Genomic DNA, 23,870 nt, shown 5'->3' on the forward strand with positions numbered 1-23,870 from the left:
TCAAAGTTAGATTTGAAAATATAAAAGTCATTCTCTAGGACTTTATTTGATCCACAATTGGGGCCCCATTTTAACACCTGGCCCGCCTTCGGTTATCGTGATTTCCTAACTATGTTTGAACTAACTGAATCCGAATTTCATTTAGTCCGGACCATAGTCCGAAAATACTGAACCATGCTATTGTGGTGTCGATGAAACCAAAGTGTAGAATATTTAAAAAGAATCTATTTTTGTTAAGTATATGATTTTAGGATGGCTTGGATGAATTTTAAATGGTTGCTACCTCTATGATCAGATATTTTTTGTCTCGTATGTTATGTCTGAATCTATGTAAGTCTAAAAATTACACATAATTTCAATACTTGCGCTATGCAAAAAGTAAAGTCAAATTACAAGGAATTTTGTCGCCTCTAAAATTAATTTAACTTCATGAAAGTATTATTTGTTTATTAAACTATATAATACGGAGAGATTTATAAGGTTATTGTCGAGGTCTAAAGCAGAGTAAAATGACATCACCATGTCCCTGGGGGCAGCCATCTTTGAACAGACGATGGTCCGGACCATCAGCGTTCGGTTTCTAGTTCCGACCTCTAGTTGTGAAAAAATTATAACCGAAGGTCACCTTGACTGTTGCATTAGATAGAGCCCCATTTATAACAAAGATAGGTTGCCAGGCAACAAAACATACGCCCACAGCAGCTAAATCGTCCGATCGGTCGACAAGGGTTGTCGCATATTTATTCCTTTGTAGGTAATAATCAGATCAGATTATAAATTTTGTCGTTTGAGGGTTTACAAGGTTCTACAAACTGAAACAAGGGTCTCAACTCTGGTAGTAATCTACAGAAATTGTTGAAATTTGACAGGCTTTTTCGTTTTACTAATTTAAATAATGCATATAAATTTCATACAGATCACATGATCACTTTTGTCATTCAAACGTTCACAATCGCCATAACTCTAGAAATTATTGACGGAAATTGCTGAAATTCAATAGACCTGTTTCACAAATTTAAATGATGCATAAAAATTTCATACATATCGGATGATAACATCCATCAATCGAGCATTAACAAGGTTTAACAAAGTAAAACAAGGGCAATAAATCTAGAAGTAATTATTGTAAATTGCTGAAATTTAAAAGGCTTTTTCGTTCACAAGGATCAATAAAGTGAAACAAGGGGCATAACTCTAGACGTAATAAACGGAAATTGCTGAAATTCAATAGGCTTCTTCGTTTTACTAATTTAAATAATGCATGTAAATGTCAGAAAGATCGGATGATAACTTTTGGAGTTAGTTACAGATCGGTTGATAACTTTTGTCGTTAGAGCGTCCACAAGGTGCAACAAAGTGAAACAAGGGCCATAACTCCAGACGAAATTAACGGAAGTTATTGAAATTAAATAGGCTTCTTCATCTCACTAATGCAAACAACATATATCAATTTCAAAACAATCAGATGATAAATGTAGTCTGTAGAGTGTTCACAAGAAATTGTGAACGACGGACGGACCGACGGCAATATACAACCACATTTCCATGTGGGCGTATAAAAAGGGTTCTGTGGGTAATTTTGACTTTGACTTGAACTTGGCAGAAAATGTTAATACAAATATAATAGGCTTTGAGGTTTGCTCTGAAATTTGACGAAAGTTTATGCATTGATACGATTGACTAGAGTTTGTAACTTGATCGACTTCTTGCAAAGTTTCCTCATATACCCTTTTATTGGGGACTGTATGTCTTTAAAAAGGACTGGCTGGGATTCGTGCCTTGATTGAACTTTGTAACTTATGTTCTAATACTAAAAAGTACTCTCCCAGTATATAACCCAGAAATCACCAAAACCAATCTATTTTTCAAAACTTTGCACTAAAACTGGACCCTACACTAATTAACTTGTCCTGGGTTAAACTGACCCTGTTAATCAGTCTTCATTTGACACAGAACACATTCGGGACTAACATATGGTTTAATTTTATTTCAATAATTCGCATGTGCGTAGGGGTCTATAGCAGTGGGAGGAAACCGGAGGACCTGGAGAAAACCCAAGAGGTTGGAAAGGCAACCCTTCTCCTTGTTACGTACAACCGGGGATTCAAAACCACGCCAGTTGACTCAATGACAGGCCTTATGATACAGCGCGCACATGCTAACCATTCGGCCATCCAACACCCACACACACACACACACACCCACACACCCACCCACCCACCCACCCATAAAATGCACCCATAACAAGATTTGAATTCCCATCTTCAAGAACTTATTTTTTTATTATTTGTCAGAAATATTTTGCCCACCTACAAGGATGTCTGGGCTTTGTAATAGTACAAATATCAATGTTGCTTGAGTTGTGTTATTTATCTTTGATGAACTATTTGGTAATATTCTTACTATATTTATTGTATAAAATATAAAAATGATCTCACAAACAGAACATTGATAACTTATAAAATATAAATACGTAAAAAAAAAAATAAAATACAACCCATACATGAAAAATATAAGTAATATTTATTTATACAAATATTATGTTAAAACAATTTGTGCACCTTTTATCTTTTATGAAATAATTACAAATTTAGTTTGAAATAATCAAAGTAAATCATTAATGAAAACCTAAAGTATACAAATGCATTGCATTATGTGTGATTTAAAGGGGCAATAACACTCTTGCTGGCTTGAAAGCTCCAGAAAATAAATAATATCTCTATCTAAGTACTAGATGTTTAAGTGTCCTACCTGTTGTGTAAATTATCCATTACATCCTATTTTACTTGTCCAGAGGGTTCGAAAATATTTTTAAATCGAAGTTTCATTTGAAAAGGTTTACGTTACACGTTTCAAACCATTATGTTGAATTTTTCAAAATTTTTAAATAAGGTGTGTTAAGATGAAATTTGTATCATCAATTAATTGAAATATTCTAAAATAGTACAATTTTTTGACCAGAATAAAGATTGGGACATATTATTCAGTTACAACAAGAGTGGTATTGAGCCTTTAATGGTTGAGAGCGAGACATTGAGTAATATATTGAAACGTCACTTGTGTTGTTTGGATATATTACACTACATCTTAAGGTCGAGACCATTAAACAACTTAAAATACAGACACTCCACATGCTTTGCAATGAAATATGTCACACTGGTCCGAAATTTTAACTAGTATAAATTATTTACGCTTGGCACATTGCCCATACCATTATTTGAAATAATGATACACCAACATCAAAGGATGAGGTCACATCTGTATTTTAAGATGTGATATTTTATTAATTGCTCAGAATTAAATTGTACAAAGTATTTAGTACATGTACATGTATTAGGCAATTTTAGAATTTTAACTTAAAAGATCAAAGCCATTTGACCAATGATAGCCTACCCTCCTACATCCTGGTCTAAAAATAATATTTTGAGGAGATTCTTACTACTGTCAGATGTGAAAAGTACTAATAATTATCATTTAGTCAATTAAAAACTCACTTTCAGGGAATATACGATTATCCACATCTAAATTATGAAGTAAGGTTACCTTTTTAGAGTATTCCTACCTAAGACTACACACCAGGAGCTACATAACCATTAATTGTGTTCAACCTCTAACTGTTACACAGTGTCAAACTGATATTCAGGATCATAAAAAAAAAACTGAACATTGCCTGTGCTCTTGAAATTAATATCAATAAATAAAATAACCTTATCTGTAGAGCACAATCTAAAATTGTATTTGTACATCCACTGGCAAAGACAATAAGTGCATAAATGAAAGTGTATTTGTCTTATACCAGGGATTCACTATTGACATTCTGATTTACCCAATACCACCGAATACTAACTAAATACTATTAAATACCACCACATACCTCATATCTCCATATGCTCACCCAATACTACAAAAAACAACCACATACTACCTTATTTATTATCCCAAACTGGCAGAATTCTTCAATTACTGCAATATCAATGAGTTAATTCCAACAAAAAGTGTAAACATTTGAAATATTTTTTTTTACAGTATCAGTGAATAAATAATTTATTTTCCTCTAACAAACATATTGTTATCCAAATAATTGTACTTCTACCTCATTTTTTGTAATATTGGCCCATTATTTTACAGAAATGGATGATTCTTGATAACATGGTTTAATATTTCTAAGTATTGGGTGATCAAGGGAGATAATTGGAATAGCGAGGCATTCAAAATCACATTTGTCATACAATTTTTTTGCATGTTTTCCACAAATTTATTTTATATAATTACATTATTATGTTAGTTTTTCACAATAAGCAGGTAGTATTTGGTAGTATTTAATTGGTATTAAGTGGTATTGGGTAAATCACAAGGTCTGTCACTGTCAAGTGACCCCTACCCTCAAGCGAATTAATTATTGAAATATTTAACCATATGTTAGTTCCAAAATGACGAGTGGATGTTAAACTCCATTTCTCTCTTAGCTCCTATAGCTTCAAAAACAGCCATGCATGCATACACACACCTACCATAAACAAAATCTAGCAACGGTCCTAATAATACCAGTGACAAATCCATTATTGTTTCTATGAAAGTGTAAATTTGAGCTTTTCATTCGTTGGGGTGATACTGCAGTATACATGTACTGAGGTTGTAGCTGATTAACATGAATGTCATATTCAGGTCCAGATATGCACTACAAATCTCCACTAATCAAATATCATGCATCCACTACAACCTAATAATACCAGTAACATCAACTTAATTTATTTTGTTACAGGGTTTTAAAATTAATCAACTATGGCAGTTATTATGGAATGTTAAATTGATACATTTATTATGAAATATGTTAACTCAATGAATATCTTTATTAGTTGTATTAGGTAAACGTATTGAAACCAGTCCACCAAAAGCTAATAAGGCTGCCACTAATAACATTGGTATAGCACAATGAACGTCAACTAGTTCACCAAATATAATATTTCCTAGAATAGCTCCAACACGTGCTAGTGCTTGCTGAATACCCATAGCTGTTGACCTAAAATAAAAGAAATAAGAAATATATTTGAGCAAAAGAACGCGTGAAATTACAAGTTTCTATTTTGATGGCATATTCTTGGGTTTATGGTAATATATTGAATGGGGTTTGTGTTTAAAAAAGAAAAGAAATAAACAAGCTAAGAAATGTCAACAAATATTCCGATTGGAATAGTGTACATGTAAGTAGCGTGCGAGTGCTATTATTTAGCAGATGTTGTCACTGGCTCGGTATCATGGAGCGACGGCAATACGATTAACGCTTGCCAGTCAAATATGTTTTGGAACTTGTGATATTTGTCTATACACATGTTTAAAGGCTATAGTTTAACCAGCGGCTGCCAGGCAGGATACACCCACATTTTCCAAGAGATGGATAGAGAACAAGCTAAAACAAATGCGAAATTTTGTACAATCAGGGGCGATAATCCAGAAATTTATGATCTGAAATGCGCAAATATCAAAAGGGACTGAGATCTTTGGGATATAAAGATATGATTTAAGTTTCATCAAAATCAGATAAAAATTGTGACATCTAGAGGGTCGACACCCTTCGTATTACACACTTTTACACAATTTGCGTACAAAGAGCAGCCATTTTGTCGGGAAGTTTCATTTCCATTTTCCCGAAATTCGAATTCAACCTTCATTATGGTACAATGGCGATATATTTAAACAGTTTTTAAAATCAGGAAAAAAATTGTGACCTCTAGAGAATCAGCAAGCTAAAAATGCAATTTTTGAACAATCGGGGGCCATAATCCAGGAAGTTACATTCGGATATTCGCGATTATCAAAAGGAACCATGATCTTAGTGTGTAACTGTGATATATTCACACGTTGTATAAAAATTGTGACCTCTACAGGAACCACAAGCTAAAAACGTGATATTTTGTACAATCAAGGGCCATAATTCAGGAAGTTTTGGTACGAATTTCACGAAATTCAAACTCAACCAAAATTATGGTGTAACAGTGATATATACGAACGTTTTTTTTAAATAGGATAATAATTGTGACCTCAAGGGACCACAAGATAAAAACGTGATTTTTCGTACAATCAGGGGCCATAATTCAGGAAGTTACGATCCGATATGCACGAATATTGAAAGGAACCAAGATCTTTAAGTTATAAACATGCATTTCAAGTTTCGTCAAAATCGAATCAAAATTGTGACCTCTAGAGGGTCCACAACTTTGATATACCAGATGTTTACACTATTTGCGTACGAGGGGCGGCCATTTTGTCCGGCAGTTTTGGTTCTATTTTCACGAAATTCGAACTCAACCAAAATTACGGTGTAATGGTGATATATTCAAACGTTTATTTAGCCCTTAATTGGTCATTGTCGACTATAATCACCACAAGTTTCATCAAAATCGGATCAAAACTGTGACCTTTAGAGGGTCCACAACTTTGATATGCCAGATGTTTACACTATATGTGTACGAGGGGTGACCAAAATTACGGTGTAACAGTGATATATTCGAACGATTTTTTAAATCGGATGATAAAAACATGATCTTTCGTACAATCAGGGGCCATAATTCAGGAAGTTACTATCCAATATGCGCCAATATTGACAGGAACCAAGATCTTTGGGTTATAAACATGCATCAAAATCGGATCAAAATTGTGACATCTAGAGGGTCCACTTTGATATACCAAATGTTTACACTATTAGCGTATAAGGGGCGGCCACTTTGTAACAGTGATATATTCAAACAGTTTTTTAACCCTTAACCGGTCATTGTCGACTATAATCATTTGAGTATTTAGTTTCATATTTAATTGATATCGCCACGCATGCGTGTCAGACAGGAAGTTGTCTTGTCAAGTGCATTGAGAAAAACATGTCTTTGTTCAACATTTTTTGACGAAAAACGTAATTTAACGATGTCGGGAAGGTTAAAGACGCTCGAGGTGGTTGAAACTATTCCGACTCAGATTATATCGATGACACCGATTCTGAAGACGATATTTCTGATGAAAAGGATTTAGAATGATTTGCAAATTATAGATCAACTTATCCCCTTCAACTTTTTTATTGGTGTCAAGAGTCTATCACTTATAATTATTCCGCAGTTGTCGATTGAAATAGGCATACAAAATATTTTACGTCGGCCTTTATTTAGCCTGACCACTTGACATCATGACGTCAAAATGACTTCGACCAGTTACGGTTTAAATCGGAATAAAATTGTGACCTCCATAGGGTCCACAAGCTAAAAAGACATGATTTTTCGTACAATCAGGGGACATAATTCAGGAAGTTACAGTCTGATATGCGCGGATATCGAAAGAAACCAAGATCTGGGTTATAAACTTACATTTCAAATTTCAACAAAATCAGATAAATATTGTGACCTCTATAGGGTCCACACGCTAAAAATGTGATTTTTCGTACAATCAGGGGCCATAATCCATGAAGTTATGGTCCGATACATGCCGATATCGAAAGGAACCGAGATCTTAGGGAGACAGACCTATATTTCAGGTTTCGTTGAAATCGGATAAAAAATTGTTGCCTGTAGACTGTTCACAAACAATATACGTCCACATGAAAATGTGGGCATATAAAAAGCATAAGAATTAGACATTCTTGTAAAAAAATTAACTATTTATTTAAAGTGACAAGCCTGTGAGGCAGCATATAATTTCTTACCTAACTTCTGTTGGAAAAGCTTCAGCTGAAAGAACATCAAGTGCATTCCAGCCTACTGTTGATACCATACCAAATAAACAAGACATAACTAAATTCTCTACTTTAGTTTGAACAAACCATATAAAAAATACACATATACCAGATATGACCATACTTGAAGCTAAAAATATACAAAAGAATAAAAACAATAAAATAGAATGAGAATACTTTCAGCAAAGATTCAATCTCCATCAATAAACATTACAGTTTTACTGTATTTGAGACAGATCAGTGTTAGTAACTAAGTAATGGCTAAATACTTACAGGGTTCGACCTCTCATAATCCCAATTGATTAAGAACTGTAGACTCCATTGCATTAACAAGGTTTTTGAAAATGGGGAAGTAATAACTGTAGCCTCTATTGCATTAACAGGTAAAGGCTAAAAGCTAAGGCCCATTGCAGATTTAGTCATAGGTTTGAGATGTGAATAGGGTTAGGGAACGGGTTAGGGCTAGATCATGGAGTGCTGAATATAGATAGTGTTCATCCTACCATCAACCCCAATGTGTCACCTTATTCATCTGTCCAGATCTCTAAAACTATATAAAGGATTTTCATTTACATTTTATTTAAATTAAGTGAATGAAGAAGTAAAATAAAACATACCTAATAATGTCTTTCTACCCAGTCTATCCATCATTATAATAGTAAATATATTAGCAGGCAGATTGGATAAAGCAGTCATGAAGCCTTCAAAAAATACCCAATCATTAGGTGTTCCACAATCTGAGGTACTATTATTATATGTTGCTGTAGTATTGATAACGCCTGGGTTACATGGTGTACCACCATATTTATCTATTCTGTTAAATAACTCAGGAAACCACATAAATAAGCCATAATATCTGTTCAAATATAACATAATTACAATAGTTCAAATTATTGCTCAATATAACTGCATACCAGTATTTACCTTCACCAAATCAACACTAATTCCTATTACTATAATAAATATGTGCATCTTTATAGCAATGCTAACACTGATTAAAGGAGAAGTCCCATATAAATTTTAGTAAATAAAACTGTTTAACTGAGGGCCAAACTCCGGGAAACATGTTCCTATATGAAACTGTCCGAAGATCTGTGATACTAATGAAAATGGGCATATGTCATACAGTGAACTAGGGGGAAAATTTTACTCCGACCGTGGTATTTTTTCCTACTCTTATTTTGATTTCAAACTGTTAAAGGAATTATCTTTAAAATGCTGACAATGGTATAAACGTGAACTCGGTTTTCCATCCCATTTGAATGACTAGATACTTTTCCTTGTCTGATCTTCCATCCTTCACCACTGAGGAAACCAGATTGGAAAATCCAAATGAACTTTCTTAGTCAATTGTATGTATGATATGATAATCATGCCAATCAGGAAATCACAATACCACAATAACCTAAGCAAGTATGGTTATCTTTGCACTTGACAATAGCAAGGAATACAGAGACTTATCACTAACCACATAGAATCTTAAAATCTGTGTGTCAATGAAAGAGTTGTAGTGGATTAGGTTAACAGTTTTTAAGAGTCTTCCACACAGAATTAATCTGTTTGATTCACTAAAATAAATCTAGTATGGATCCTTTAAATTGAATTAAATAACAGATCATCTAATACTCACCCAAACGAAAGAGTAAAATTTATGATTAAAAGTATAATTGTAGGTTTAACTAAACTGCCAGTAAATAAAGTTTTTGTGGATACCAGTAGCTGGAAGAAAGAAAAGATATTCTCTGAAGGGCAACCAGTAGTACCCCCATAGTAACTTTGCATGGATCTTTCAACATTTTTATAGAAACTGATATATAAGCAATAGTAAGTGTAAAAGGCCTTTTTCAAAAAACTGAAAATCTGACACCGTTAATAGAAGTTTTATTAACAACCTGGTTAAAGTTCACCACAGAATAATAGTAAAATTATAGTAAAATAATAGTAAAATTATATAAGTAAAATAATACTAAAATTATATGAATAAAATAATACCAAACTTATATGAGTAAAATAATATACTAAAATTATATGAGTAAAATGAGTTGCCTTACCTGTTTAATAGATTTTATATTTATACATTGGTACCACTTTGAATTATTAGTGTGTTTATTTTGTTCATGTCTATCTGACATACCCATACTATCAATATTATCTTTCTCGTTATCTGATAGTACTAGCGCTTGCACCTTTAATCACAAAATAAGAGCAATATCATATATTATTTCAAATCTACACAAGAAGCTTTCCTGTTAAACTTAAGTCTGAAATACTAGTAATTGTTCTTTTTTCCCTGATTTTTCTAGGATAGTGCCTGGCCTGTAACCCTTATACTTAACACAAGGTACAATTTTATGAATACACAATTACTGAGTTTAATACACGTACATATGGTGTTCTGGGGTGAGAGGGATTCAGAGTATATTAGAGTCCTGGTGTGATCTGCATTTGCCCCCTCATAAATCTTGTCTGGCCTCTGTTTGCTCCCCCCACCCCAATAATTTTGGAAAATAAAAAAAAATTACTTGTGATACGTTTCGGTAATCAATACCTTCTACGGTGATTAAATCCCACATCCCCACTCAGTCATAGACTTGCATGTTGTAGAGTCTGAGTGATTTCTTACCAAGCCCATCCTGCTGTAAACCTACTATAAACAATAACATGTGAACCACTTGAGAAGTGCTTTTTACGAACCTCAAAGTATTTGGGTATATAGGTTCAAAGCAGCGAGAATATGCATTCACTTGATACACTCACTCTGTTCGTTTGACATTTCCCTCTCTGTTCGGATAAGCTGGTGATTTGGCGACGAACAGTATCTGGTCAGCTCTATTTCTGAAATACTGCCTGGCTGCATTTCCGGCAGTCTATTTCACAAAATACTGTGGCGAAAATATTCATTCACTTTGATTCACTCACTCCGTCCGTTTGAAACTTTCCTCTCTGGTCGGATAAACTAGTGATTTGGCGACAGGCGGTATCTGGTAAGCTCTATTTGTCTCAACAATCAGTGCCTGAAATACTGCCAGACTGCATGTCCGGTAGTCTACTTTTCAAATTTTCGGGGGCTTTGTTGAGGTTCGCAAGTCCGTTCATTTGACACTTTCTTCTCTGGGGTCAGATAGACTAGTGATCAGGCAACAGACGATATCTGATCAGCTCTATTTTTCTCGACAATCGATGCCTAAATACTGTCAGACAGCATTTCCGGCAGTCTATTTTTCAAAACTTTCTGGGGGAGGTCCCCCATACCCTCCGTAAGAATTCCCTACTTTGGCGCTTGTGAGTGGGCTTCGTTGAGGTTCGGTCGTTTGACACTTTATCCCAACGATCAGTGCCTGAAATACTGCCGGGCTGCATTTCCGGCAGCTTGTTTTTCTAAAAATTTCTGGGGGCGGCCCCCCTACCCGTAGTTGAAGCTTGTGCCTTTGCCCCCTTAACCTTGGACTTTGCCCCAGCTTTGCCCCTCCAACCTCATCGAAACGTCGCTTAGTATTAAACTCAGTAATTGTGTATCCATAAAATTGTACCTTGTGTTAATATGTTCAATTACTAAATGCCAATCAAGAACAAATTATACTTACTTTGAATGGTTCTTTGTGTTTATTTGTGTGATGTACTTTCTGTAAAGTTCTAATAGCTTCTAATTCTTTACCTGTCTGTAAAATAAATTTAACTTGCCAGGAAATGAAGCATACTCCCACAGTTGCTATGTCATGCGAGTAGTAGAAAGGTTGTAATATATTTATTTTTTGTAGGTAATGGGAGCAATTAAAAGACACTAAAAACTGTAACACATAATTATTTGAAATAATTAAAATTTGATTGGCTTCTAGATCTTATTATTATTATAAAACGTGTACTGTAATCAGATGATAAATTGAGCTGTTCAAGTTATTATTGAAAATCAATAGGGTTCTTCATCTTATGAACAGAAGCACTGTGTATAACCTTCAAGTTAATCAGACAATAACTTTAGCATCTAGAACTTCAACAAAACCTTTCAAATTGATCCGCACAATTTTTGCATGAGGTGGACAGAAAACAAGCTGAAAAAAAGCAATTTTTTTGTACAATCAAGTGCCATAATCCAGGAAGTTACACGTGTAACTATCGACAGAAACCCAGATCTTTGGAATATAAACATCAAAATTGTATAAAAATTGTGACCTCTAGAGGGTCCACAGCCTTTGTATTACATACTTTTACACTATTTGTGTGAAATTAGAACTCATTAATGATGACATTTTTAAATCAGATAAAAATTGTGAACTATAGAGTGTCTACAAGGGGCCATAATACATGGAGCTATTGAGTGTCCATAAAAAAATTGTGGACGGATGGACAGGCGGACAGAAAGGGGCGATGACAATATCCGTCCATATGAAAATCACTAAGGCATTTTTTATATAAACAATATTTTATTCTCAGAAAAGGATTGAGGAACAGGCTAGGCATATATTATGTGCAAGTATTGACAGAAACCCAGATATTTGGAATATAAACATATATTTTAAGTTTCATCAAAATCAGATAAAAATTGTGACCTCTAGAAGTTTGTTTTATATACTTTTACAGTATTTGTGTACGTGGAGCGGCCATTTTGTCTGTCAGTTTTGGTCCAATTTGCATGAAATTCAAACTCAACCTTCAATATAGTTTAACGGTGATATATATAAACAGGGGCGATGACAGACGACCCTACTCCTTGTCATGTACAAGTGTGGGATCTAAATCACTCGACTTGACTCACTGACAGACATTTTGATCTGAAGCATCTGCATTAAAATATATCTTTTTACACATACTATTTGGTTCATTGTGTTTTAATTTGAATGTTTTCTCTGACAATATGTTTCTAATTTGTAACTTCTGTGTACTGAATTCAATTAACGTTTGTTCCGCACTGTCAAATATATGGAAAATAGAATTATATGTTAAATATTATTATTGACAGGACTAGCATCACATATGCAGATCATCATGTTAATTTATCTATCTTTACTCATGATCAATTATTATTATCTGCTTGAAAGAACAATTGTTAAACATAATTTATATATCTTATATTTAAGGTGAACCTGACAGAAGCATGTAATTAATGTATTTGTGTAGGTATAATAAAATATTATACTTTCACACATTCCTAATTTTATTCAGGTTAATGAACTAGGTTTGTTTTTCATAAACAATATTTTATATCATTTGAAATTGGATTGTGGAACAGGGTAGACCTATGTTGACTCTTCTGAGAAGTGGTATTAAGTGTCCCAGTTTAAACATCAGATTCTACATGTCTTATAATATTCTGTACATAATCAATAAATTATCTGTGAATGGTTGCACTGTAGTTATTATTTAGAATTCTAGTATCATATTATCATTGAACCTATACATTTTGGTTGTAATCAATTGAGTGGGTTAGGGAAAAGGGTCAAAATACTTTATTTCAACAAGTCTTGAAACACATCACCAGTGGCAAGCAGAGATAGGGGACAGAGGCAGGGGCGCCGCAACGGCAGGGCTATGGGTGCCAATGCCTCCTCCCCCCTGCCTCCAAAAGCCTGGGGCAATTGTCCCACTGCCCTTACTTTTTTGCTGACTGTCCTTAACCAGCTGCTGCCAGGCAGGATACACCCACATTTTGCATGAGATCGCTAGAGAACAAGCTAAAAACAAACAGGATGTTTTGTACAATCAGGGGCAATAATCCAGAAAGTTATGGTCTGAAATGCACAATATCAAAAGGGACTGAGATCTTTGGAATATAAAAATATGATTTAAGTTTCATCAGAATCGGATAACAATTGTGACCTCTAGAGGGTCAACAACCTTCGTATTGCATACTTTTACCCAATTTGAGTACGAGGGGCGGCGATTTTGTCTGTCAGTTTTGGTCCAATATTTACAAAATTCTAACTCAACTATCCTTAGGGTGTAATGGTGATATATTCAAACGTTTTTTAAATTGGATAAAAATTATGACCTCTATAGGGTCGACAAGCTGAAAACACGATTTTTCGTACAATCAGGGGCCATAATTCAGGAAGTTACGGTCCGATATGCGCGAATATCGAAAAGGAACCGAGATCTTTGGGTTATAAACTTACATTTCAAGTTTCAACAAAATCGGATAAAAATTGTGACCTCTATAGGGTCCACAATCTTGATATACCATGTAACGGTGATATACTAAAACGATTTTTTAAATCGGACAAAAATCATTACCTCTATAGGATCCACAAGCTAAAAATGCGATTTTTTGTACAATCAGGGGCCATAATTCAGGAAGTTACAGTCCGATCTGCGCGAATATCGAAAGGAACTGAGATCTTTGGACTATAAACTTACATTTCAAGTTTCAACAAAATCGGATAAAAATTGCGATCTCAATAGGATCCACAACCTTGATATACCATATTTTTACGCTATTTGAGAACGAGAGGCGGCCATTTTGTCTGTCAGTTTTGGGCCGATTTTCACAAACTCGGCCGTCCTTAGGGTGTAACGGTGATATACTAAGACGATCTTTGAAATCGGATAAAAATTATGACCTCTATTGGGTCCACAAGCTAAAAACGTGATTTTTCATACAATTAGGAGCCATTATTCAGGAAGTTACGGTCCGATATGCGTGAATATCGACAGGAACTGAGATCTTTGGGTTATAAACTTACATTTCAAGTTTCAACAAAATTGGATAAAAATTGTGACCTCTATAGGGTCCACAACCTTGATATACCATATTTTTACACTATTAGAGAATGAAGGGCGGCCATTTTGTCTGTCAGTTTTGGGCCGATTTTCACGAAATTCGAACTCGGCCGTCCTTAGGGTGTAACGGTGATATAATAATACGTTTTTTCAAATCGGATAAAAATTATGACCTCTATAGGGTCCACAAGCTAAAAACGCGATTTTTCTGTACAATCAGGGGCCATAATTCAGGAAGTTAAATGTCCGATATGCGCGAATATCGAAAGGGACCAAGGTATTTGGGCTATAAACTTACATTTCAAGTTTCATCAAAATAGGATTAAAATTGTGACCTCTATAGGGTCTGCAACCTTGTATACCATATTTTTACGCTATTTGAGAACAAAGGGCGGCCATTTTGTCTGTAAGTTTCAACAAAATCGGATAAAAATTGTGACTTCTATAGGGTCCACAAGCTAAAAACGTGATTTTTCATACGAATAGGGGCCATCCGATACATGCCAATATCGATAGCAACTGAGATCTTTTGGAGATAAACCTATATTTCAAGTTTCGTCAAAATCGGATAAGAATTGTGACCTGTAGAGTGTCCACAAACAAATTATGCACGGACAGGGGCGACGACAATATACGTCCACATGAAAATGTGAGCGTATAAAAATGTTTTTTGTACAAATGAGATTGTCTGACCATCCTTCTCGCAGCAGCGCAAAATATACCTCGGTTAGGTACATGTTACCATACTATGTCATGATAAGATTTTATATTTTTGAATATATCCGATGAAATTCTATAAAAACAGGATTCAGGTGATTTTGTTTGATATGCTACGTCGAAATCAGTTATTGATTCTAGTGATCTGTGTTGTATTTTGATCTGATAGGTTTTAACTGATAACCTGCCAGAAGACATCAGATTTCATTGTTTCTACACCAGATTTTCACAAATTTTCTTGGGGGAAGACCCCCGGACACCTCTTAACCCTGGTTTGAGATACACTCACCATCTGCTGCAACCCTCTTGCCCCCCTGTTTTTATATAATAAACGACGGGTTTAAGATGAAAACGTATCATGTATATTGAGTTAGTTGCTCGGTCCAAAGGTAGAAGATTTTAATGGCTTTTAACATAAAATTAAGCAGTTTTATTCTCCAAAATATAGTCCAGATCGACCCTTTATATAAGAATCCAGACGTAGGCTGGTCACCTGAAGGATGTAAATGTAATTATCATTTTTCATATAGTTGTTCGCATCGCCCCACTTTGCATGTCATTAAACATAAATTGTGTCTATTTCATTTTTTCAATGGATTTTAATTTAATTGCTTTTGCAATTTTTATACATACAAATGAGTGCCAATTACATAAAATTTCATGAGATATATTAAATATATCGTTTATTATATAAAAAAAAAAAGAACAGCATATTTGTAATTAATAATATTCAAAGGCCTAAAAAACAATTATTGAGTTCGCACCGCTTTGGACTTGGCTGATTTTCATTTTTCACATCTCTTTGTTGGAAATATTGTGTGAACATATGAAACTGCAACAAAGAATGTAACAAACTCTTTTATGCAAGGAATGTCATTTCTAGTCGACTTTGCCTTGTGTTTTTTTCTCTACATAATTGCTTGAAAGTGTCACCAAATAATGTTATGCTGTCCTCGATACGCTCGATGAAACTTTGGTTTGGCTGAACCCCACCCCCAACTCTTTTGAAAAATCATGTATCCAACCTTGTGAACAGCCTCGTTCTGGTCAAAATACCTCGTTCCAAAAACATGGCAATTTAAAAAAAAAATACATTTTGGAACTCCAGACAAACGTGGCATTTCGTTTTTACTACGTTACAACTTGGCAAAATTGTGGCAAAAATTTTATTAGCACGTTTTTGCTGCGTTTGGACAAAAATGTCGAACGAGGCATTCTGAGGTTTATAGTGTTGATGATAGCTGCTAGGAATATCAGGGTGAGTTCTACTCAATTTCACTCAACACCCTCTTGTATAACCCCCTAGTTTCTGCACGTCATAGACTGACCTAGGTGTTCATTTCCTTCCCAAATATGGAATAAGCACCCCCATTCTCCCCAAACCAGGGGGAGAACATTACCTTATTTGGTCTATCAACCACATGTCATAAACAGATAGAGACACATGGACAGAAGCTCCAGAACTAGACCCGCCAAGTTTGTTAACTAATTCACCCAATGCCAACTTAAAGATTGAAATTCATAGTCAACGATTCGCACTATAGGTGCTATACAATCAAGGAATTGGTTCAGGGCATCACAAACCTTTGCATGCAACTGAGCATCACCCAATCTATAGCTACCTACCTACAAAATTTGCTTGAAATCCTAAAAGAATTCCAACACTCCTAAATTAAATTCAGAAAGACTGCATCATAATTGAAGCCCCTATGGTACAAACAAACTACTATAACAAAGAGGAATAATATTGGAAGATATTACTGAAAGTTTTGAAAATCAATAGTTTTCTTCCTTTCAAAAGAATAGACAACATAAATATAAGAAAGTGAGGTTAATAATTGCAGTATCAAGTTATAACAAGATTTCATGACATAGCAACTTCAATTTGGTTGTGATTATCAAAAAACGTTGAAAACCAGAAGTCTTCTCCATTTTAATGGGATAGACAATCAATTTCAATAAGATATGGATTATTTTATCTTCCGGAGTGGTGCCTAGAAAAATGTTACTGACAGGAGTGACAGCAATATAAAGAATATAAAGAAAAACTCTAATATCAAAATCAAATATTTTATTGCTTAATGCTGTTTATTTATTTCATATATTAACTAACCAAATGAGAAGCAGCAGCATAGGTTTCAAAAAGCATAAGCATACCCTGCCGCATGCACAATACATACCACTACCTATAGCTAATGGGAGTGGAGGATTGGGTCTGGATTTTGGACTTAGGTGTTCTAGAAAAGCATGCCTTGCATTTAAAATTTATCTTTTAAAAAAGTTTGAGATGCAAACCTCATAAAATTTGCTTTCCAACAGAGCGAAACGATGGTATCGATACTATATATTTTAATGTTGATAAATGAACTTACCCGAAGAAGAAATTTGGGACTCTCTGGCATGAGAACAAACATAGCTGCTGATGACAGACTAGGTATGGTACATAATGCAATAAATATTCTCCAACTGTTATATTTAAATGTAGGAGAGAAATAGCCTAATCCTTCATGTGGTATAACTAACCAAGCTAACCCTGTAAAATATATATTACAATGATGTACATTTACACAGAGCTAGATCAACACAACTCAGTTGGGCTTTAAAGACGTCCATGACTACAATTTAACAAATTGTATAAGTTACATAATATCACATTCAAAATAAACTTGGAATCACCAAATTAGAGCAAAATCAAAGTGCTGAACTAAATAGATTGAGCAATGTACTTTGCACGAATTATCTAATTTGACACTACCCATATAGAGCCGGAAATAATCACAAATGATATTTAAAACATATTAATCACAGCAATGGATAATCTAATGTATGATTTCCCCCCAATCATTTCCCTTTTTTTAAATATCAGTGTGGTTTTAAGGTTCATGTACATCTATATCCTTGTCATCACATGGTGCTTTTCAGGTCTTTGATGTTAAATATGTCTGTTAATTGTTTGAACTCTTCTAATCATTAGTAATAAGAATGGTTTCACATTGTACATATATATAGACCCTCAAGTTTACTGAATGTCATTGTGCTTGATAACGATTAGAGAAAACTCATCGAAACATTGTGCTTGTGTATAATAAACCAATGATTGTTGTCCCATATAACTGTGTCAGTTTTGTAATGGATAATCTGATCTGTCTCAAATTTTGCACATGATCAAAATTTGATTACATCAAATAAATTATAAACTTGAGCCCAATCTCTGTTTAATTTCAAGCAATTCACATGTACTTTAACATCATTAAATGGATCTAGAAAGATTTTGTTAATTTCTTCATCAAATAACATATTTCTACCCCATCTTCATTAGCCCAGTTGGTGCAGAAAAGTAGGGCCTTACCCCATTTGTTTCATTTCATATTCCTACCTGCCGCTAGAATATTACCACCCATCCAGAATGTAGCCAGCAGACTTATCATAGAGCCTCTTTTATTTTTAGGTTGAAACTCGACAAAATAAGTAAATATAACAGGTATACTACCACCAACACTGTCAAAAAATAAAAGTCATATAACCTTATGAAAATTTTAAAAAAGGGCTAAGTTAACCCAATAATTTATCAGTGAATTCTGCCTTCACAGGAAGGATGGATATTACAGTGAATGCAAAACACACCTATCAGATTGAAGTATAATAATTAAATGTGCACACATGGCATTGATATTAGTACTCTGGCTAGAGTCTTACTATGAAGATATATTCGTGAGATCAACCACTTATAGTGCTGTAGGCTAATTAAATATGTACAGATGACATTGATATTTGAATTTTTTTGGGAAAATACAAATCCAAATTTTAGTAGACTAATGTGGTTTTTTCCAGCTCTCACAAACCAGAATATTTATTGTCTGGGTTATTTCAGTATGAGCTGGCCACGATTGATAAATATAAGACTGTACTTACCCAATACCACTGATAAATCTTAATATAAGAAACAACCAGAAGACTTGTGATGTACTAGATAACAAACCACCTAATCCATTAACAGTCAACGACCACATTAATACAGATCTTCTTCCTAAATTATCAGCTAACGAACCCCAAAAATACCCTCCTACCATCATACCTTCAAATAAACAATAACAATACAGGGTTACAAAGACAGCTACCATATTTACAGATGAAAGACAGAGGTGACGGCAATTTAAAAACACATAAAAATGTGGGCTTATAAATGAATTAGCTTATAAATAAAGCTGTAGAGAATATAATGATTTGCGTGGGTTTATCAAGACACAATTAGGAGATAATAATTGTGTCTTGATAAACCTACGCAAATCATTATAGTAGGAGATAATTGTGTCTTTATAAACCCACACAAATCATTATATTCTCTACAGCTTTATTTATAAGCTAATTCATTTATAAGCCCACCACATTTCTATGTGGTTTTATATTGCCGTCACGTTAACCTGGTTAACCCTTCCTCTTGCATGATGTTCGAGTATAAAGTACACCGTAAATTACTGGAATTTACAAAGTTGGCAGATCGGAAGTCTTTGATTACAATATTTCTTCTTAGTTAATATTAATTTGGAAATGTCACATAGTTAGACTTTGAATGATTTTAACTATTTGAAAGTTTATAATGAATATTTACCCACAAATACAATAGCATTCAGCCATCCTTTATCAGATGAAGTAAGATTGAGATCACATGTTGCTGATGGTAGTAGAAATGATACAGATAAGACCTCTACAGCATCACTAGATACAGCCCAACCACATAATAACACCAATAATACTTGAAACTTTCCATAACCTAAATATGATAATTCATATATCCTGTTACTACTATTCAAGTATACATACTGATAGTTTGCCGGGCAACAAAACATATCTCTTTTCCATCCTCCCTCTCTTTTCACTCCCCAATTAGGAAACAAGCCAACATCTACATCAAGTTTAAACATTCTACCTCATTTAAAAGCTGAGTTGTTATGTTCCAAAGTCTTCAATAATCAAATTGCTTATCGCTTCTTAGTCTGAGCAAAAATTCTCATCATCGAACTTAGTCAAGGTAATGATATAATGAATCTATACTCAGAGTTTCATCACTCTCACTTAATTAAAACTAAAGTTTATCATGCCCAAAAAGCATCAACCAAACAAACTGCTCATCTCTGCTTACCGAAAGCAGACAATGTTCATCATCGAACTCCATCAAGGCATTCACCCAATGAACGCCTACCCCAAGTTTGAACATTCTCGCTCAATAAGAAGGAGAGTTATTGTGTTCCAAATTCTCGACCAATCAAATTGCTTATCTCTCTGCTTACCCTCAGTAGAAAATGTTCATCATCGATCTTAGTCATGGTATTGATGAAATAAAGCTATACACTAAGTGTCCTCACTCTCACTTAATTATTGTGTCCCAAGGCATCAACCAATCAAATTGCTTATCTCTGCTTACCCTAAGCAGAAAGTTCTCATCTTCGAACTCCATGAAGGCATTCACCTAATAAAGACCTACGCCACGCCATGTGTGAACATTCTAACTCAATTAGAATAAGAGTAAGTGTGTTACAAAGTCTTGACCAATCAAATTGCTTATCACTCTCCTTATCCTGAGCAGAAAATGCTCATTATCGAACTTAGTCAAGGTATTGATGTAATGAAACTATACACCAAGTTTCATCACTCTCACTTAATAAGAAATAAAGTTATTGTGCCCCAAAGCATCAACCAATCAATGAACAGACAGACAGACAGACAGACAGATGGACGAACCCATTTTAATAGTCCCCTGCTTTCTTCGAAAGGCGGGAGACAATAACTAGAAATGGTATAGAATAAAATACCTGTCTGAACTATAGCCTCCTCATATGTATAAATATCACCTGCACGACTTTCACTTCTTTTACGTTCTGCAGAAGAAAAAAAACCTACATTAATATATTTTTTTTAAAAAGTGAGTGTCTACCCCGATACATGTAATTATACATATGAGCCGTATATAACAAAATGAAATGGGGTTTAACATCCCACTTTTCTGTATCAATTGGGCTAATGATAGCAAACATATACGTTACGCAGTGTGCTACGAAGGAATTTTTGTCCGAATTGCCTACTCAGTACACTGTGCCTTGCTACTGTTTCTCACAAGGTGAAACCTGGAAATTCCTGAGGAACTTTCTTGGCCAATAACAGGAGTAAGCCCAAAACCGCCTCTTTAGCATGCAAATTTTATATAATGAACAGTAAAAAAAATAGTGCACAAATACAAGCTAATATAAGTGCAACTAAAGATACATGTAGGGCTACTGCTAGGCAATATGTGAAATTATGAACATCGCAATAGCGCATAAACAAGGATAATAATTCTGACAGTAATCCCTGAAAACCATTAGGTTTACCAGTTATATCGAACTGTGTAAAAAAAAAACAGATAAAAGCTTTGTGGACAATAGACTTGGGCGACAACAAAAAACATATAATATTGTTAGCTATTTACGGTACCAATATTCTCAATACCGAAAATTTAGATATTGCGATATATGTCACTGTATCAACTTGAGGACCATTGAACAAACCTCCCATCGGTCCATTAGTTGAATAACGGATGGGCAGAGCAAAGCACAGTGCTGACCCCTAAGAAGTCATGTTTGTGTCTTGTTGATATTCGAGTCATAGCAAATAAGCAATGGTTGAAATTTGATGTGCGATCACAAGAAGTTTACTGTAGGCATACTAGGACTAAGTGTACAAATGTGTTGATATAAATTATTTTCATACGTATTGATGATGGATTTTGGGTTAATTTGGGTGGATTTATGTAAATCATGCTACCCAATAAAATGATCATCATGGGTAGCACGATTTACCCAAATCGACCATTATTTCAACTTATAAGACAATAATTTATGTTATATCCTTGCCATCTGTGCCAATATTATATGTTGTTCTGTAATAAAGTAGTCTTGTGTTATATATCAAGCCCATGTACTTACATAGAAGTCCATAATTGTGGCCCATCTAGACATAACAATTTATATCGATATTCTTTATGCCAAATTGTCATTTTTAATTTATAATCATAACGTTTTTGTGTCAAAGTTTGAAAGTTGTACCCAAATTCACCATTATTTTAACTTTTATCACAAAAAAAATTTTATATCGATATTTGTTAGTATACCATTCTTTATGCTAAATTGTCATTTTTAATTTAAAATCGTAACGTTTTTGTGTCAAATTTCCCCCTCAAAATGCAATTTTCAAGCAAGTTTGGAAGTTGTAAGCAAGGGACATAACTGGTGCATTGCACGAAATCGCTTGCTTGGGAATTCCATTTTAAATTTAAGGGACATTTTTGAAACAAAAACGTTATGATTAAATTAAAATGCCAATTTGGCATAAAGAACAGAATATTATCAAATATAGATATAAACTATTATTATATGAGTTGAAATAATGGTGGATTTGGGCAGATTTGGGTAAATCGTGCTATCAAACGATCATTGCAAATTTCAGGTTGATCACTAGCATAAGGAGCATTAAGTCGCTAACTCAATATCATCCACAATATCAAACAAGACTTATTCGTCAATTTAATCAACATTGATGTCCAATATTTATGATAAAATGAACATTTTAAAATTGGCACACAAATCGCGTGCCAGAATTAATGCTTTCGACTGTTATTTGTAATGAAAAGCTAGATGATCGAGGCTAAACATACCAAACAGGAGAATACTACCAGTGTAGACTGGAATAACCAGATGCCAAAGACTCACATTCAATTCGGACTCCTAGCGTCTTTCACCGAACTTAAAGGGACTATCCTGAATTGAACAGAGTCTCAAAAATAAAAGTCTGAGTACGTATGAAATTTAAGCGCCAAAATATAAAGGAATGGTGTATTTACCTTGTCTCAAAATTTCAGCTTGAAATATTGAGGCATTTGGACGTGAACGTCAAAGCTGCTTATCCGGACACGTATTACCCTTTTAAGATTTTGGGTCAATTCTTTCGTTGGGTGACCTGATAATCGATTCCTGTTCCTTTAGAGGTTTATACAGTGAATGACCCATGTGCTGTACTTGATAACGAAAGGTAAATTTCACCTACACATTATTCTTATAAAATAAATGTCTGGTTTTATCCAGACACCGCAGAATACAGCTTGGGGCACCGGTCCCCACTTCCAGATTAAGACTGACGGGTTTAAGTTGTTTGAAAACGTATCAAATATATTGAGTTAGTTGCTCGGCCCTAAGGTAGAGGATTTTAAGGGATTTTAACACAAAAGTATCCAGTTTTATTCTCCGAAATAATATCGGGATCGGCCCTTTAACTGATTAGAAATTACAGTAAAAATAGAAACGATTGAATGCAAATATCAGTTTATATACATTCATATATTATTATATGCGTTGCGACCCATATTAATATTTGTGTCCATTTATATAGGTGCCAAAGAATAGCGATTTAGCTCCTGAACTGACGTTTATGAACTCAACATTATAATTATAAAACTATACACCATGAATAAGTTGCTGGTCTCCATCTTCATGGAGTCCATCCGAATCGTTTTCTTCTAACAGCCATTTTGTTTCATTTTCTGGGTCGTTGTCTGCCATGGTAATTCAGCATCATATGATATTATCTTTATTCTAATAAATATCGGCTTACATTTTTACATAACTCTAACTGATGTGTTTACGTATTTGGACGGAAGCGACATGATGACGATAAGTTTGTTGTGATAGGCATACTA

At 34.4% G+C, this 23,870-nt stretch overlaps 1 protein-coding gene across 2 annotated transcripts; it reads right to left on the bottom strand.

The window, feature by feature from the left end:
- Positions 1 to 2,506: 2,506 nt before the first annotated feature.
- LOC126815238 (synaptic vesicle glycoprotein 2C) lies at positions 2,507 to 23,870 on the bottom strand. 2 transcript variants are annotated; one of them, XM_056099639.1, is made up of 12 exons: positions 23,637 to 23,870; positions 20,956 to 21,021; positions 19,755 to 19,916; positions 19,058 to 19,220; positions 18,522 to 18,643; positions 17,518 to 17,678; positions 11,299 to 11,373; positions 9,766 to 9,900; positions 9,345 to 9,433; positions 8,332 to 8,570; positions 7,685 to 7,844; positions 2,507 to 5,020 (listed from the first exon to the last, which is right to left on the bottom strand). In XM_056099639.1, exons 1-12 carry the CDS (start codon positions 23,731 to 23,733, stop codon positions 4,837 to 4,839), a joined length of 1,653 nt encoding a protein of 550 aa, XP_055955614.1. In that variant the 5' UTR covers positions 23,734 to 23,870; the 3' UTR covers positions 2,507 to 4,836. The 2 variants fall into 2 exon arrangements, with proteins under 2 accessions (XP_055955614.1, XP_055955615.1); XM_056099640.1 differs by lacking the exon at positions 23,637 to 23,870 and adding an exon at positions 23,019 to 23,602.

Source organism: Patella vulgata, chromosome 3, assembly GCF_932274485.2.
Source record: "Patella vulgata chromosome 3, xgPatVulg1.2, whole genome shotgun sequence".
NCBI classification, from domain to species: domain Eukaryota; kingdom Metazoa; phylum Mollusca; class Gastropoda; family Patellidae; genus Patella; species Patella vulgata.

Excerpts from the sequence above, each read along its gene's own strand:
- LOC126815238 (XM_056099639.1), bottom strand. The coding sequence starts at position 23,733 with ATGGCAGACAACGACCCAGAAAATGAAACAAAATGGCTGTTAGAAGAA. Across the intron at positions 11,374-17,517 it reads GTCCCAAATTTCTTCTTCGG|ACAGGTAAAGAATTAGAAGC; the intron begins GTAAGTTCATTT and ends TTTATTTTACAG. Across the intron at positions 7,845-8,331 it reads GGGTAGAAAGACATTATTAG|CTTCAAGTATGGTCATATCT; the intron begins GTATGTTTTATT and ends GTATATTTTTAG.